Below are 15,000 nucleotides of genomic sequence, written 5' to 3'. Positions count from 1 at the left end.
TGATTTGTACCTGGTGTGTGTTGTTTGGCTGTGGCTATTTAGATCCCTCTGTTTCCCCTCTGGTTGTCGGTTGTTCACTTCATGTTGCGTTTGTTATATGTATACGATTCTTCTTAGCCTTATTGTTCCTCGCCGGATTAGGAAATAAGTATAGTTGACGATTGTAAGTACATTGCTCTGCCTTGTTCCTGTTATTATTTAAAACGTTTATCGGAGACTTGTTTTCTCCTCTTTTGTTTATTCGCTTACTGGGCGGTTATTATTTGTTCCGTTTACTCAAAATAAAGAGTACCGTTATTAGTTATTATACTCCTGCTTCCGTCTACTCTGTTCTACTCTGCGCCTGGGTCCAAACACATTACCCCATCGTAACAGAACAACCGACCATTATGGACCCAGCAGATGTAGAGCAGATTCGCACGGTGCTGAATACCCAGGGGGCTATGGTAGCCCAGCAGGAGCGGAACCAGCTGGCGATGTTTGCGGAGATCGAAAAGCTGACCATCGCCGTGACTAGCCTGGTGGCCGCTCAGGCCAACCCCACTCCACCAGCGGCAGCAGCAGCAGCAGCTATGCCTCCTCTACCGCCGGTGACCACGCGGGAACCCCGACTACCTCCTCCCGAACGCTATGATGGACGTCCAGAGGGCTGCAGAGAGTTCCTGACTCAGTGTTCACTGATCTTCAGCCTGCAGCCCCTGTCCTTCCCCACCGAGCACTCCCGAGTGGCCTACATCATCACCCTGTTGACGGGCCGTGCCCTGTCCTGGGCCACGGCCGAGTGGGAGAGTCAGTCGCCGGCGTGCTCCGACGCTACAGCATTCACCCGGGAGTTACGCAAAATATTCGACACCTCCCGGGTGATATCGGGGCACGAAGCCGGTCGGCGGCTCACGGCGTGTCGACAGGGGGATCGCTCGGTGGCGGATTATTCCATCGAGTTCCGCACTCTAGCTAGGGAGGCGGGTTGGGAGGAGAAGGCCCTGGCCGTACTCTATACCCAGGGGCTCTCGGAGGCGATGAAAGACCAACTTGCCCTCCGGGACCTCCCAGAGCGGCTAGACGGCGTAGTGGAGCTCTCGGTGCGTGTGGACAATCGGCGCCGAGAGCGATCACGTGAGAGGGGCTCGTCGAGGGGCGCTCCGTTCCAACCTCCTCCTGCTAGGGAGGCGACTCGGCGGTTCCCGGAGGAGACCACGGAGGAGGAGGAGGCCATGCAGCTGGGCGCAACACACCTCTCCAGCACAGAGAGGCGGCGTCGGCTGGACGAGCGGCGCTGCTTCCGTTGCGGTCGCAAGGGTCACCGCTACAGTGCCTGTCCAGGGACCTCGGGAAACGGGGCAGCCCGCTAGTATCGGGAGGGGTATTAGCGGGTAGGGACATACCCTCGGGTTTCAATGACCCACGAACCTTTTTTTCTGTTAAGGTGCGGTGGGGACACTGTACCCAGCGAGTTCGGGCTCTGGTGGACTCAGGGGCAGCGGGGAATTTAATGCACGAAGGCCTGGCCTGGGGGTGGGGGGTTCCTTTGGAAGAATTGAAAGAACCCGTTCCTGTTCGAGCCCTAGACGGCCGGCCATTGGGGTCGGGGATCATTACCCAGCGCACTATGCCGGTACATATCCAGGTGGGAGGGGGTCGTTGGGAACTCATACGATTTTTTATTGTGGCCTCTCCTGATTGCCCTATTGTGTTAGGTCACCCCTGGTTAGCTTCTCTCAACCCCCGCATTGACTGGTCCACAGGTCGACTCTCCCTCGAAGCAGGCTCCGTCACAGTGCGTACTGAGTCTCCGCCCACGACTCTCGCATCCCCGTTGCAGCCCCAGTTCTCGCCTCTCCCCCTTTCCACCCCTCTTCCTAATTCCCCTGGCCCTGCTTCCCCTTCCAGCCCCGACCTGACAGGGGTGCCTCAGATATATTGGGACCTGGGGGAAGTGTTCAGTAAATCTCGGGCCAAGAAATTACCCCCCCATAGACCCTATGACTGTGCCATCAATCTGCTGCCGGGTACTGTGCCGCCGCGGGGACGCCTGTTTTCCCTCTCTCGCCCGGAGAATCTCTCCATGAATAAATACATAGAGGAAGCACTGGCCGCGGGTCATATCCGTCCTTCCACCTCGCCCGCTGGCGCAGGCTTCTTCTTTGTGGCAAAGAAAGACGGGGGACAGCGTCCCTGCATCGATTACCGCGGTCTAAATGACATTTCCATAAAGAATCGCTATCCCCTGCCCCTCATGGATACCGCCTTTGAGTCACTGCAAGGAGCAAGGGTGTTTACCAAACTGGATTTACGCAATGCATACAACCTGGTGAGGATGAGGGAGGGGGACGAGTGGAAGACGGCTTTTAACACGCCTAACGGACATTATGAGTATTTAGTCATGCCCTTTGGTCTCGCTAATGCACCCGCAGTATTTCAAGCACTAGTCAACGACGTACTGCGGGATTTGATTGGTCATTCGGTTTTTGTGTACCTTGACGATATCCTCATTTTTTCCAAAGACATTACTCAACATCAACGTCATGTCCGTCAAGTCCTCCAGCGCCTCCTCCACCACCAGTTATTTGTCAAGGCAGAGAAATGTGTCTTTCACGCCGACACAGTGTCATTCCTGGGGTTCATTATAACACGGGGGGATTTAAGCATGGACCCTGCCAAGGTTAGTGCGGTGTTAGACTGGCCCCGCCCCTCCTCTTTGAAACAGTTACAGCGGTTCCTAGGGTTTGCTAATTTTTATAGACGCTTTATCCGCAATTTTAGTGCCCTAGCTGCCCCTTTAACTGCCCTCACCAGGTCTACCCTCCGTACGTTCGCCTGGTCCTCGGAGGCGGAGGCCGCCTTCGTGGACCTCAAGCAACGGTTCACCTCTGCTCCGGTCCTAGCCCATCCGGACTCGGAAGTACCATTCCTGGTGGAGGTGGACGCCTCAGATCTCGCGGTGGGGGCGGTGCTCTCCCAGAGGTGCAGGAAGGATGGGAAGGTACATCCCTGCGCTTTTTTCTCACGTCGGCTGTCCCCGGCCGAGTGTAATTATGACGTAGGAAACCGGGAGCTGCTGGCCATTAAATTGGCTTTGGAGGAGTGGAGGCAGTGGCTGGAGGGGGCCGCACAGCCGTTTGTGGTGTGGACGGACCACAAGAACCTGGCCTACATCCAGGGGGCTAAGCGCCTCAATTCGCGTCAAGCCAGGTGGGCGCTGTTTTTTACACGCTTCCAATTTTCCATCTCCTTTAGGCCGGGGTCCAAAAACGTCAAGCCGGACGCCCTCTCCCGGCAGTTCGATCCGGCGGACCGGGAGGAAAAACCCCACCCCATTGTTCCGGAGACCCTTATTGTTGCCCCTGTGTCGTGGGGGATCGCTAAAGTGGTGAGAGCGGCGCTCAGGCGGGAGCCGGATCCGGGGGGAGGACCCCCGGGGAGGCTGTATGTTCCCAAGACTGCGCGCTCACGGCTGCTGCAATGGGCGCATGCGTCGCCCCTCACTAGCCACCCCGGGGCTGCCAGGACCCTGGACTTTATTCGCAGGAGGTTCTGGTGGCCCACGCGGAGAGGGATACGCGCGCCTTTGTGGCAGCCTGTCCTGTGTGTGCGCGCAGCAAGACATCTCGCCAGCCTTCAGCGGGGCTACTCCGACCCCTCCCCATCCCCAAACGCCCCTGGTCCCACATCTCCCTTGACTTTATTTCAGGTCTCCCTCCCTCTGACGGGTTCACTACCATCTTGGTGGTAGTGGACCGTTTCTCCAAGGCGGCCCACTTCATCCCCCTCCTCAAACTCCCCTCGGCCCGAGAGACGGCCGACCTGGTGGTGCAGCACATCTTCCGGGAGCATGGTCTCCCGCAGGACATGGTGTCGGATCGGGGTCCTCAGTTCGCTTCCAGGTTCTGGAAGGCGTTCGCGACCAGCCTCGGCGCCTCCGTCAGCCTGTCCTCCGGTTTCCATCCACAGTCCAATGGGCAGACGGAGCGTGTCAACCAGGACCTGGAAGGCGTGCTGAGGTGCTACGTCTCCGGCAATCCGGCGACGTGGAGTCGGCGACTGGCGTGGGCGGAATACGCCCACAACACCCTCCTCTGCTCATCCACTGGCCTATCCCCCTTTCAGTGCCAATATGGCTATCAACCCCCCCTATTCCCTGAGCAGGAGGAGGAGGCGGAGGTGCCCTCCGTCCAAGCCCACGTCGGTCGCTGTCGCCGGACCTGGAGGCGGGTGAGGGCGGCGCTTCAGCGGGCGTCGGCTCGGTCCCAGCTTCAGGCCAACCGCAGGCGTCGCCCGGCCCCGATCTTTCGCCCGGGGCAGAAGGTGTGGCTCTCGACCCGGGACCTTCCCCTCCGGGTCGAGTCCAGGAAGCTAGCGCCCCGGTTCGTGGGTCCGTTCAAAGTGGTGCGGCGGGTGAACCCGGTGGCGTATAGACTACTACTCCCACCTTCCATGCGGGTTCACCCGACCTTTCATGTGTCCCTACTGAAACCCTTCGTCACTTGCCCCATGTCCCCACCACCCCCCCCTGTTCCCCCGCCACGCATCATTGATGGACAGACTGTTTATACAGTACGGAGGATTATGGATTGCCGGCGGAGGGGTAGGGGCTTACAGTTTTTGGTGGATTGGGAGGGGTATGGGCCGGAGGAACGGTCCTGGGTGCCTCAGAGGGACATATTGGACCCAAAACTAATTACAGACTTCCGCCAAATACATCCTGAGGCACCCAGGTGAACGGCAGGTGCCGTTCGTCGGGGGGGATACTGTAAGGGTTGGGGAAGCGACCTTATTGTGGAGCGACCCTTTGGCGCCCTCTGGTGTTTTATGTATGCATTTGTCTGTCCTAATTAACTGATTTGTACCTGGTGTGTGTTGTTTGGCTGTGGCTATTTAGATCCCTCTGTTTCCCCTCTGGTTGTCGGTTGTTCACTTCATGTTGCGTTTGTTATATGTATACGATTCTTCTTAGCCTTATTGTTCCTCGCCGGATTAGGAAATAAGTATAGTTGACGATTGTAAGTACATTGCTCTGCCTTGTTCCTGTTATTATTTAAAACGTTTATCGGAGACTTGTTTTCTCCTCTTTTGTTTATTCGCTTACTGGGCGGTTATTATTTGTTCCGTTTACTCAAAATAAAGAGTACCGTTATTAGTTATTATACTCCTGCTTCCGTCTACTCTGTTCTACTCTGCGCCTGGGTCCAAACACATTACCCCATCGTAACACTCCAGGGTAACTAGCTAGTCATAGAGTGCTAGCCCTCCGCCCTAAGCTACTCCAGGGTAACTAGCTAGTCATAGAGTGCTAGCCCTCCGCCCTAAGCTACTCCAGGGTAACTAGCTAGTCATAGAGTACTAGCCCTCAGCCCTAAGCTGCTCCAGGGAGACTGTCCCTGGAGTCTCGAATTGTAAGTCGTTGTCTGATAAATGGTTCAAATCTCCCTTTCCCCCTCTGCCCCTCCCCCTCTCCCCCCTGTCTCTCAGGAGAGGATATTACCCATAATGCCCCTCTAGGCTCCGATTGGTTGAGTGTCGATAGAGAGGAATGTAACCAACACTCAAACTCTATTGTCTATAATCTTTATAATACACCCCCCTCAACCACACACACACACACACACACACACACACACACACATCTGATGATGGTTTGATATTCAGATCAGTATCGTCGCTGGCAGCTGTTTCACTCTACACACAGAAGCTTCATACAGTACAGAGAGAGAGACAGAAAGAGAGACAGAGAGAGAGAGAGAGACAGAGACTGTGAGACAGACAGAGAGAGAGAGACAGAGACAGAGAGAGACAGACACAGAGAGAGAGACAGAGACAGAGAGAGAGAGAGACAGAGAGAGAGACAGAGAGAGAGAGAGACAGAGAGAGAGAGAGACAGAGAGAGAGAGAGAGAGAGAGAGAGAGAGAGAGAGAGAGAGAGAGAGAGAGAGAGAGAGAGAGAGGGAGACAAAGAAAGAGAGAGAGAGACAACAGAACTAAAATTCAAGCTCAGGGTTTATTTATCATTATATTGGTCACGAAGGAGGAGGAGGGAAGGAAGGAAGGAAGGAGAGAAGGATGGAAGGAGGGAAGGAGTGAGATTCCACTGCCCCCTAGAGGCTGTTAGATGGAGGTGCCTCTGAGAGATTAGCTGTTCTAGTGTTACAGTTTTTCTCAATTGCTTTGGTGCATTTCTCTGATCAGAATTGAAATTCTCATAACTGTTAGTTCAACCTCCACAACATTAAGTCATTTGTGCACATCATAGTAGCAGTTTCTCATTCCTTCCAACAAATTGCAAATGCTTTGGACATGCATCAATTGCTGTCATACAATTCTCTGCTGTTTTATAACATATTCATTTGCTTATGTCATGTCAGTCAAAATTAACTATACTTTTGGATGCTGAATAGTCATTCCCTATAAAACTAATAGTCCTCATTTCATTGCTTGAGTCATTACATACAAAAATGTTGAACAAGTTGTCAAAATCTGTCAAGCAAATTCTATACATTTTTTCCTGAAAAAACTATTTCTCTCAGCTTTCACTGATGAGGAGGAGTGTGTGAAGCATTGATTGTAACCAATGATAAGCCACTTCTCCACAGTCAATCAGAGCTGAGTCCCATGAACCCTCAATTGGCAAGCATATAGGAACCGAGCAGGACATAGTGTGTACCATTTTGACAATACTGTGACACAGAAATAGAAGGTCAGCATCGTGGAAGAGGGGCGAGGATGCGGGGAGGAAGGGGAAGGGGACAAAACAGGGGAAGAGGAAGAAGAGGCCAAGTACATAGGCAGATTCCTGATGAAATTAGGGCAATTGTGGACCATGTTGTCAATCACGGCCTCACAATGGCTGAGGCTGGCCGAAGGGTGCAGCCAAATGTTGGGAGAACCACTGTAAATTAAATTATTCAAGCATTTTGTCAGGAGAACAGGTGTGTATATTGGACAGTAATTCAGCACTAAATCTGCACTGCACTACTGTTATTGTGTCATACATGAAGCTTACAGTGGGACAAGAACTTGTCACTTTTTACATTTTACATTTAGACTTACAGCTTTACTGCAGCACAGATGTACTGTACTGTAGTGTAAAGTAGTGTTACAGTAAAGATTTGCCATATTTACAGTATGGTACTGTACTGCAGCATTTTACAAGTGGGAAGCACTGTTATTGTACACTACAGTAATATGGGTTAAAGCAGTATATCTCATGTTTACTGTACAGACAAGGCAAGACAACCTTGCAGAGGTGGAAAAGGGCCCCTTTTTACTCCACAACAAGAGGAAGCCATTTGTGCAATGGTGATTGCAAACAATGCCATAAGGTTGAGAGAGATACAAAGCGCTGTTATAGAGGATGACAATATCTTTGGGAATATTCAATCTGTTTCAATTGCTACAATTGACAGAGTGCTCAGGAGAAATGAAATGCGCATGAAACAATTGTACAATGTGCCATTTGAACGGAACAGCGACAGAGTGAAGGAGATCCGTCACCAGTATGTACAGGTACGATGTGAGAAATGCACCAAAGCGACTGAGAAAAACTGTAACACCAGAACAGCCATGGGTGGGGTCATTAACACTAGAACAGCCATGGGTGGGGTCATTAACACTAGAACAGCCATGGGGGGGGTCATTAACACTAGAACAGCCATGGGTGGGGTCATTAACACTAGAACAGCCATGGGTAGGGTCATTAACACTAGAACAGCCATGGGTGGGGTCATTAACACTAGAACAGCCATGGGTGGGGGTCATTAACACTAGAACAGCCGTGGGTGGGGTCATTAACACTAGAACAGCCATGGGTGGGGTCATTAACACTAGAACAGCCATGGGTGGGGTCATTAACACCAGAACAGCCATGGGTGGGGTCATTAACACTAGAACAGCCATGGGTGGGGTCATTAACACTAGAACAGCCATGGGTGGGGTCATTAACACCAGAACAGCCATGGGTGGGGTCATTAACACTAGAACAGCCATGGGTGGGGTCATTAACACTAGAACAGCCGTGGGTGGGGTCATTAACACTAGAACAGCCATGGGTGGGGTCATTAACACTAGAACAGCCATGGGTGGGGTCAATAACACTAGAACAGCCATGGGTGGGGTCATTAACACCAGAACAGCCATGGGTGGGGTCATTAACACCAGAACAGCCATGGGTGGGGTCATTACAGTTTTTCTCAGTCGCTTTGGTGCATTTCTCACATCACTATTAACATTTGCACCACAGTTAGTGCATTTCTCAGCTAGCTAGGTGTCAGATGTCAGGCAAGGTCATTTTTCAGTTGTTGACAGATTATTGAAGGGCTGATTTCCACCTCCCCCAGCCTCCCCTCCTCTAAACCTCTGATTTCCACATCCCCCAGCCTCCCCTCCTCTAAACCTCTGATTTCCACCTCCCCCAACCTCCCCTCCTCTAAACCTCTAATTTCTACCTCCCCCAGCCTCCCCTCCTCTAAACCTCTGATTTCTACCTCCCCCAGCTTCCCCTCCTCCAAACCTCTGATTTCTACCTCCCCCAGCCTCCCCTCCTCTAAACCTCTGATTTCTACCTCCCCCAGCCTCCCCTCCTCTAAACCTCTGATTTCTACCTCCCCCAGCCTCCCCTCCTCTAAACCTCTGATTTCTACCTCCCCCAGCCTCCCCTCCAAACCTCTGATTTCTACCTCCCCCAGCCTCCCCTCCAAACCTCTAATTTCCACCTCCCCCAGCCTCCCCTACAGTAGAGATGGCTCGAGTCAGGACAGATGTTTATAACGAAAACAAATACAATTTTATTATTCGTGGTGATGATGATGTTTAACACGTTGCCATGGTAACACAACACTGTGTCTGCACCGCCAATAGGACACACCCCCTCCAGCTCAACAGGAAGTGTCGGAACATCGCTAGGTTAGCAGTTAGCAGTTAGCAGTTAGCAGTTAGCTACACAAAGGAGAGGTGTGGTCTGGACGTCCTGCCACGGCTGATGCATTGTGGGTAGATGATGAGGACGTCACACTTCACACATTCCGTCCAGTCAAGAGCTGAGTCGTGCCGCCGTCCAATCAGAAGGCTTATAGCTTGCTCTCTAAGGTGACGCTGTCTTTCTGCTGCGATGATGCCTCCTCCCCCTCAGACTCACCTGTCAATCACACACACACACACACACACACACACACACACATTTTAGTATCTTTATTTGCGTTCACATTTTACAATAAAATTCTTGAACACAAACATTAGTAGATGCATCAGCATAGGACACTCGGTTGCTCAATGTGTTTCAGTCTGAGTCTAAGGGTACAGGTAACACCTCCTCCTCCATATGTGTTTCAGTCTGAGTGTAAGACAGGTAACACCTCCTCCTCCATATGTGTTTCAGTCTGAGTGTAAGACAGGTAACACCTTCTCCCCCATATGTGTTTCAGTCTGAGTGTAAGACAGGTAACACCTTCTCCTCCGTATGTGTTTCAGTCTGAGTGTAAGACAGGTAACACCTCCTCCTCCATATGTGTTTCAGTCTGAGTGTAAGACAGGTAACACCTCCTCCTCCATATGTGTTTCAGTCTGAGTGTAAGACAGGTAACACCTCCTCCTCCGTATGTGTTTCAGTCTGAGTGTAAGACAGGTAACACCTCCTCCTCCGTATGTGTTTCAGTCTGAGTGTAAGACAGGTAACACCTCCTCCTCCATATGTGTTTCAGTCTGAGTGTAAGACAGGTAACACCTCCTCCTCCATATGTGTTTCAGTCTGAGTGTAAGACAGGTAACACCTTCTCCTCCATATGTGTTTCAGTCTGAGTGTAAGACAGGTAACACCTTCTCCTCCATATGTGTTTCAGTCTGAGTGTAAGACAGGTAACACCTTCTCCTCCATATGTGTTTCAGTCTGAGTGTAAGACAGGTAACACCTCCTCCTCCATATGTGTTTCAGTCTGAGTGTAAGACAGGTAACACCTTCTCCTCCATATGTGTTTCAGTCTGAGTGTAAGACAGGTAACACCTTCTCCTCCGTATGTGTTTCAGTCTGAGTGTAAGACAGGTAACACCTCCTCCTCCATATGTGTTTCAGTCTGAGTGTAAGACAGGTAACACCTCCTCCTCCATTGCAGATATTGAGCAGAGTTTTGCCAGGGCCTTCGCTTTAGGCTCAGGGATTCCTGCCGTCTGCAAACCCCTGACCACTAGTCTGTGGACACTTCCAAGGCTTCCAAATATAAACCCAAGCAGTTTACGTCTGTAACCAAGCTGTTCAATTACATCTTTGAGTGGTTGATGCTTCACAACCTTGGAGAGAAATGCCTCCTCTAAATTACAGTCGAACGCACAGCTTACTTCCAAGATGGTCACATCTCTACTGTCCTCATCGACAACAACAACATCCGGTGTATTAGCAGAGACACTTGAGAAAATATCAGAACTATTATTGCACAGATTGAACATGGCAGTTGTGACTCTTGAGTGTTTATATGTTTTAACAGGGGTTGTAACGTAAGAGAGCATGTCCTTAACCAGCAAGTCAACAATTCTGTCATGCCTAGCGATGTACATGCCTTTATATACAAAGCAGCCATTAATTAATATGAATTTTGAGATATACCAGGACAGTTTTGAACAGAACCAGCAGTCAAGGAGCTAAAGCTGGGCTGAAAATGGGTCTTTCAACAAGACAACGACCCAAAGCATTCAAACAAATCTACCAAAGAATGGCTCGGGATAAAGAAGATTTGTGTTTTGGATTGGCCAAGTCAAATTCTGACCTAAATCCAATTGAGATGCTGTGGCAGGACCTGAAGCGGGCAGTTCATGCCAGACACCCCTCAAATATCACTCAATTGGCTCACTTCTGTAAGGGGGAGTGGGCAAACATATCTCAAACCAGATGTCAGAGACTGATTAGTGGATATACCAGACTTTTACTCCAAGTTATCTCTGCTAATGGAGGTGCCACAAGTTATTGACTGAAGAGATTCACTTATTTTTGCACCTGGACTAATTTCTTTATCATTTTGTTTTCCTACTACACACACGATTCCCTCTAAACCAACATATGGAATTAGTCAATACAAATCTGCACAGCCGCAGAGAGGAAAGTGCTACAGAGAGTCGTGAGATCGGCCCAGAAGATCATCGGCGCCCCCCTCCCCTCTCTGGAAGAGCTGTACAACACACGCTGCCTCAGGAAGGCCTCCAAGATCTCCAGAGACCCATCCCACCCTGGGAACGAACACTTTGTTCGGCTGCCCTCGGGCAGGCGGTTCAGGACCATGTCCGCAAGGACAAATAGACTGAAGCTCAGCTTCTACCCTAGGGCCATTCAGGCCCTGAACACAGCAAAGACCTAGGTTCTAGGCCCCTGTTCTAGACAATTTGATGGCAGCTACTAGATTGTAATCAAGTGCAATACTGAAACACAACTGTGAACATTTCAAACCTGCAAACTGCGACACTTTAAATGAATGTGCAATAACACTATGTGCAATATGACAACCCTCGGGTACATAAGGTTCAGAGATAGGAAATGTTAGGATATGTATAGCATAGCATAGAGTACAGCACAGTGTTTTATTTGTATAGTATAGTATAGTGGATAGTGTACATAGCCTTTATTTATGTAAACCAGCTCTTTTCCCTTCTTGTTTTTAGTTTTTTTTCCTAGCACCAGGGGAGCCCCCCCTCCCAAATTTCGTTGTATGGTACCTGTACTATATTAATGACAATAAAGACCATTCATTCATTCATTCATTCATTCGTTATGTCAGATAAAAAAGACTGGTTCTGATTAAATAAAGATTTCATGGTAAAAAACAAAACAAAAAATGTAATTGCACAAGTGGTTCACATACTTTCAAGCAGCACTGTATGTGTGTGTACTGTGTGTGTGTGTATACTGTTTGTGTGTGTGTGTGTGTGTGTACACTGTATGTGTGTTGCTGCATGCATGTTTGTGTGTATGTGTGTGTACATGTGTGTGTGTGTGTGTGTGTGTGCGTGTGTGTGTGTCCTCACCCTCTGTGTGCGTGTGTGTGTGTGTGTGCGTGTCCTCACCCTCTGTGTGTCTGTGCAGCAGGCGTGGTCCAGCCAGGCCGATGCCCAGCGCTCCTACAGGGGCGGTGAGGAGGATGGCCAGCACCGCCACAGTCAGAACCTCCTCCCCGTACCGCACCAGAACCTCGTCTCCTTCTTTACGGGCCAGGTCCAGGGCCTTGGACCCGATGGCAGCCTGGAGACGGCAAGGCAAGGCAGGTTTATTTATATAGCACAGTTCTTACAACAGGGGCCAGTCAAAGTGCTTTACATACAGCATTTAAAAGATAAAAGATCAAGAGGAGAAAAGTAAACAGATAAAAAAATAAAAGTAAAATGATAGAATATATATATAGATATATAGATATATATAGATAAACATTTAAAAGGATAATGAATTAGATAATAAAAATGAATAAAAAGACATGGATGTAGATATTGAATAGAAGGGGGCTAAGGATTGATCCTTGCGGAACCCCACATGTAATTTTTATTTGGTCGGACAATCTCTCAAAGTTGCCAATTGAGACATAGTAGCTTCTGTCCTGTAGGTAGGCTCTAAACCTGTTTGAGGCAGTGCCTGAAAGTCCTACCCTGGTTATTAGTCTATCTATTCGAATGTCGGGGTCCATAGTGTCAAAGGCAGCGCTAAGGTTCCAGAACAGAGACTTTCCCGCAGTCTGTGTTTACACAAATGTCATTAAGGAATTTAAGTCCTATGTAGGGGGCAAAAGCCTGATTGAAAGTCATCGAAGAGATCATTTTGGGTCAAATAATTGCTAAGATGATCGTGGGCAGAAATGGTCAGATAGGGCAATGTCAGTTACAACAACATGTTAAATATCTAGGCCTTTGGTGATGATGAGGTCCAGAGCGTGACCTCGATTATGAGTAGGGGGGTTCACATGTTGTTGAAGTTCAAAAACATCTAACAGAACAGAGAGTTCTTTGGCTTTGTTGTCCTCAGAGTTATCTACATGAATATTGAAATCACCAGCAATTATCAGACCATTAAATTCACTAGTAATGATGGAGAGAAGCTCTGTAAGTTCATTGAAAAAGATAGTAGAGTATTGGGGTGGTCTGTATAAAATTATGAAGAGGATTCTAGGGGGGCATTTAAAAACAACTGAAAGATATTCAAATGATAAATATTCTCAGAATGACGTCTGTTTGCAGTTAAAACTGTCTCGGAAGAAAGAGACGAGTCCACCTCCTGTCTTATTACTCAATAAGAATTGCCATCTTGTTATCTTTATCTAACCAGGTTTCAGTTATAAATAACAAGTCTAGTTCATCAAGTTAATCAAGTCGTTGATTAAGAGAGACTTATTATCTAAGTATCTGGCATTGAAAAGTGCTAGCTTGAGTGGTTTTGTGTTTGGTCTCTGTGTGGGCTGTGTGTGGCAGGTTACAGAGATTAATTTTGAAGGCATAAAGCATTCTGACCTGCGGTTAACTGTTCTGTTACTGATATGAACAGGGATAGCAACAAATAAGTCCTAGCATTATATTAGGAATGTCAATGGTATCAACTCTATGGAAGTGGGGACTGTTAGAGCATCAATTGATTATGGGTGTCATCCGGGAGAGGGGGATGGGTGTTGTAGATAGTGTCCTGTGGCGTCGGGGTAGGGGTGGGGTGATGGGTGTTCTTGATGAGGCTGGCGTCACAGGGAGTGTGGGGCCAGGTGTTGTAGAATGGAGAGATGGAGCAGCTCTCGGGGTGAGCTCTGCTCCTGTCTTCACCATGTTCTCTAACCTGTCTGAGAAAGGCAGGACCGGCGTGAGATGGAGGAAGGAGGACGTAGTGGACGAGTGTTTTGGGGAGTTTGGGGTAGAGTGGTTTGGGAGGGTGGGGTGAGAGAACGATGGCTGCATCGTCACTTTAGTGGGGGTTCAACGAGTTGGCTAACGATCTGTCTTGCCCTGGCGACTGAAGATCGCAGTTCAGCCAACTGTGATGAGTGTGGGGAGACTGAGAGGTCATCTGCAGCATTTCAGCCAGATGTGATGAGTTTGGAGGGCCCTTTACTGTAGGCTGTGATGAGTTTGGAGGGCCCTTTACTGTAGGCTGTGAGGAGTCGCAGGACTGTAGGTAGAGTTTATCCACTGTGAACAATTCAGTCGGCTGTGCTGAGTCTGTAGAATCTTGCATGGTAGGCCTGTCAGTTGGCTCAAGAGCATCGAGGGAAGGGGGGAGCAGAGTGTATGAGGTTGAAGAAGGTCGTTTGCTAGGTTGTGTTCTCCTGAGAAGGCCCAGTCAGACCCAATCAGAACCAGTAAGACCCAGACAGAACCACTCCTACATGGCCACGCCCTTCTGGACATGGCCACGCCCTTCTGGACATGGCCACGCCCTTCTGGACATGGACACGCCCTTCTGGACATGGCCACGCCCTTCTGGACATGGCCATGCCCTTCTGGACATGGCCACACCCTTCTGGACATGGCCACGCCCTTCTGGACATGGACACGCCCTTCTGGACATGGCCACACCCACCTGTACGGTGGCCTTGGGGAGCCAAGCCACAGAGATGAACAGCTTCTCCTTCAGGTTGAACCCTGCGAGGTGGACCACCAGGAAGGTGACGAGCACACGCACCGTCAGACCAACCACCAGACAGCCTATCCCCAGACCTGGAGAGAGAGGGAGGGGAGGAGGGAGGGGGGGAGGGAGGGAGGGGGGGAGAGAGGGAGGGGGGAGGGGAGGAGGGAGGGAGCGGGGGAGAGAGGGAGGGAGAGGGAGGGAGGGGGGGAGGGAGAGGGGGAGAGAGGGAGGGGGGGAGGGAGGGAGGGGGGGAGGGAGGGAGGGGGGGAGGGAGGGGGAGAGGAAGGGAGGGGGGGAGGGAGGGAGGGGGGAGAGGGAGGGGAGGAGGGAGGGAGCGGGGGAGGGGGGGAGGGAGCGGGGGAGAGGGAGGGAGAGGGAGGGGAGGAGGGAGGGAGCGGGGGAGAGAGGGAGGGAGAGGGAGGGAGAGGGAGGGAGAG

At 50.4% G+C, this 15,000-nt stretch overlaps 1 protein-coding gene across 1 annotated transcript in view; it reads right to left on the bottom strand.

Annotated features, from left to right (window-relative positions):
- Nucleotides 1–10,805: 10,805 nt before the first annotated feature.
- LOC308169552 (sodium/hydrogen exchanger 9B2-like) overlaps nucleotides 10,806–15,000 on the bottom strand; it is a gene marked incomplete at both ends in the record, with an annotated part of 12,936 nt that continues 8,741 nt past the window's right edge. Inside the window, 3 exons of the mRNA XM_080544235.1 lie at nucleotides 10,806–10,831; nucleotides 12,034–12,208; nucleotides 14,516–14,652. Of these exons, the coding sequence (XP_080400361.1) occupies nucleotides 10,806–10,831; nucleotides 12,034–12,208; nucleotides 14,516–14,652 (338 nt within the window). The remainder of the gene's footprint in view (nucleotides 10,832–12,033; nucleotides 12,209–14,515; nucleotides 14,653–15,000) is intronic.

The sequence above is a fragment of the Nansenia antarctica genome, assembly GCF_963989245.1.
Source record: "Nansenia antarctica genome assembly, chromosome: 13".
Taxonomy (NCBI): Eukaryota; Metazoa; Chordata; class Actinopteri; order Argentiniformes; family Microstomatidae; genus Nansenia; species Nansenia antarctica.
This window is presented reverse-complemented; position numbering and strand designations above follow the sequence as displayed.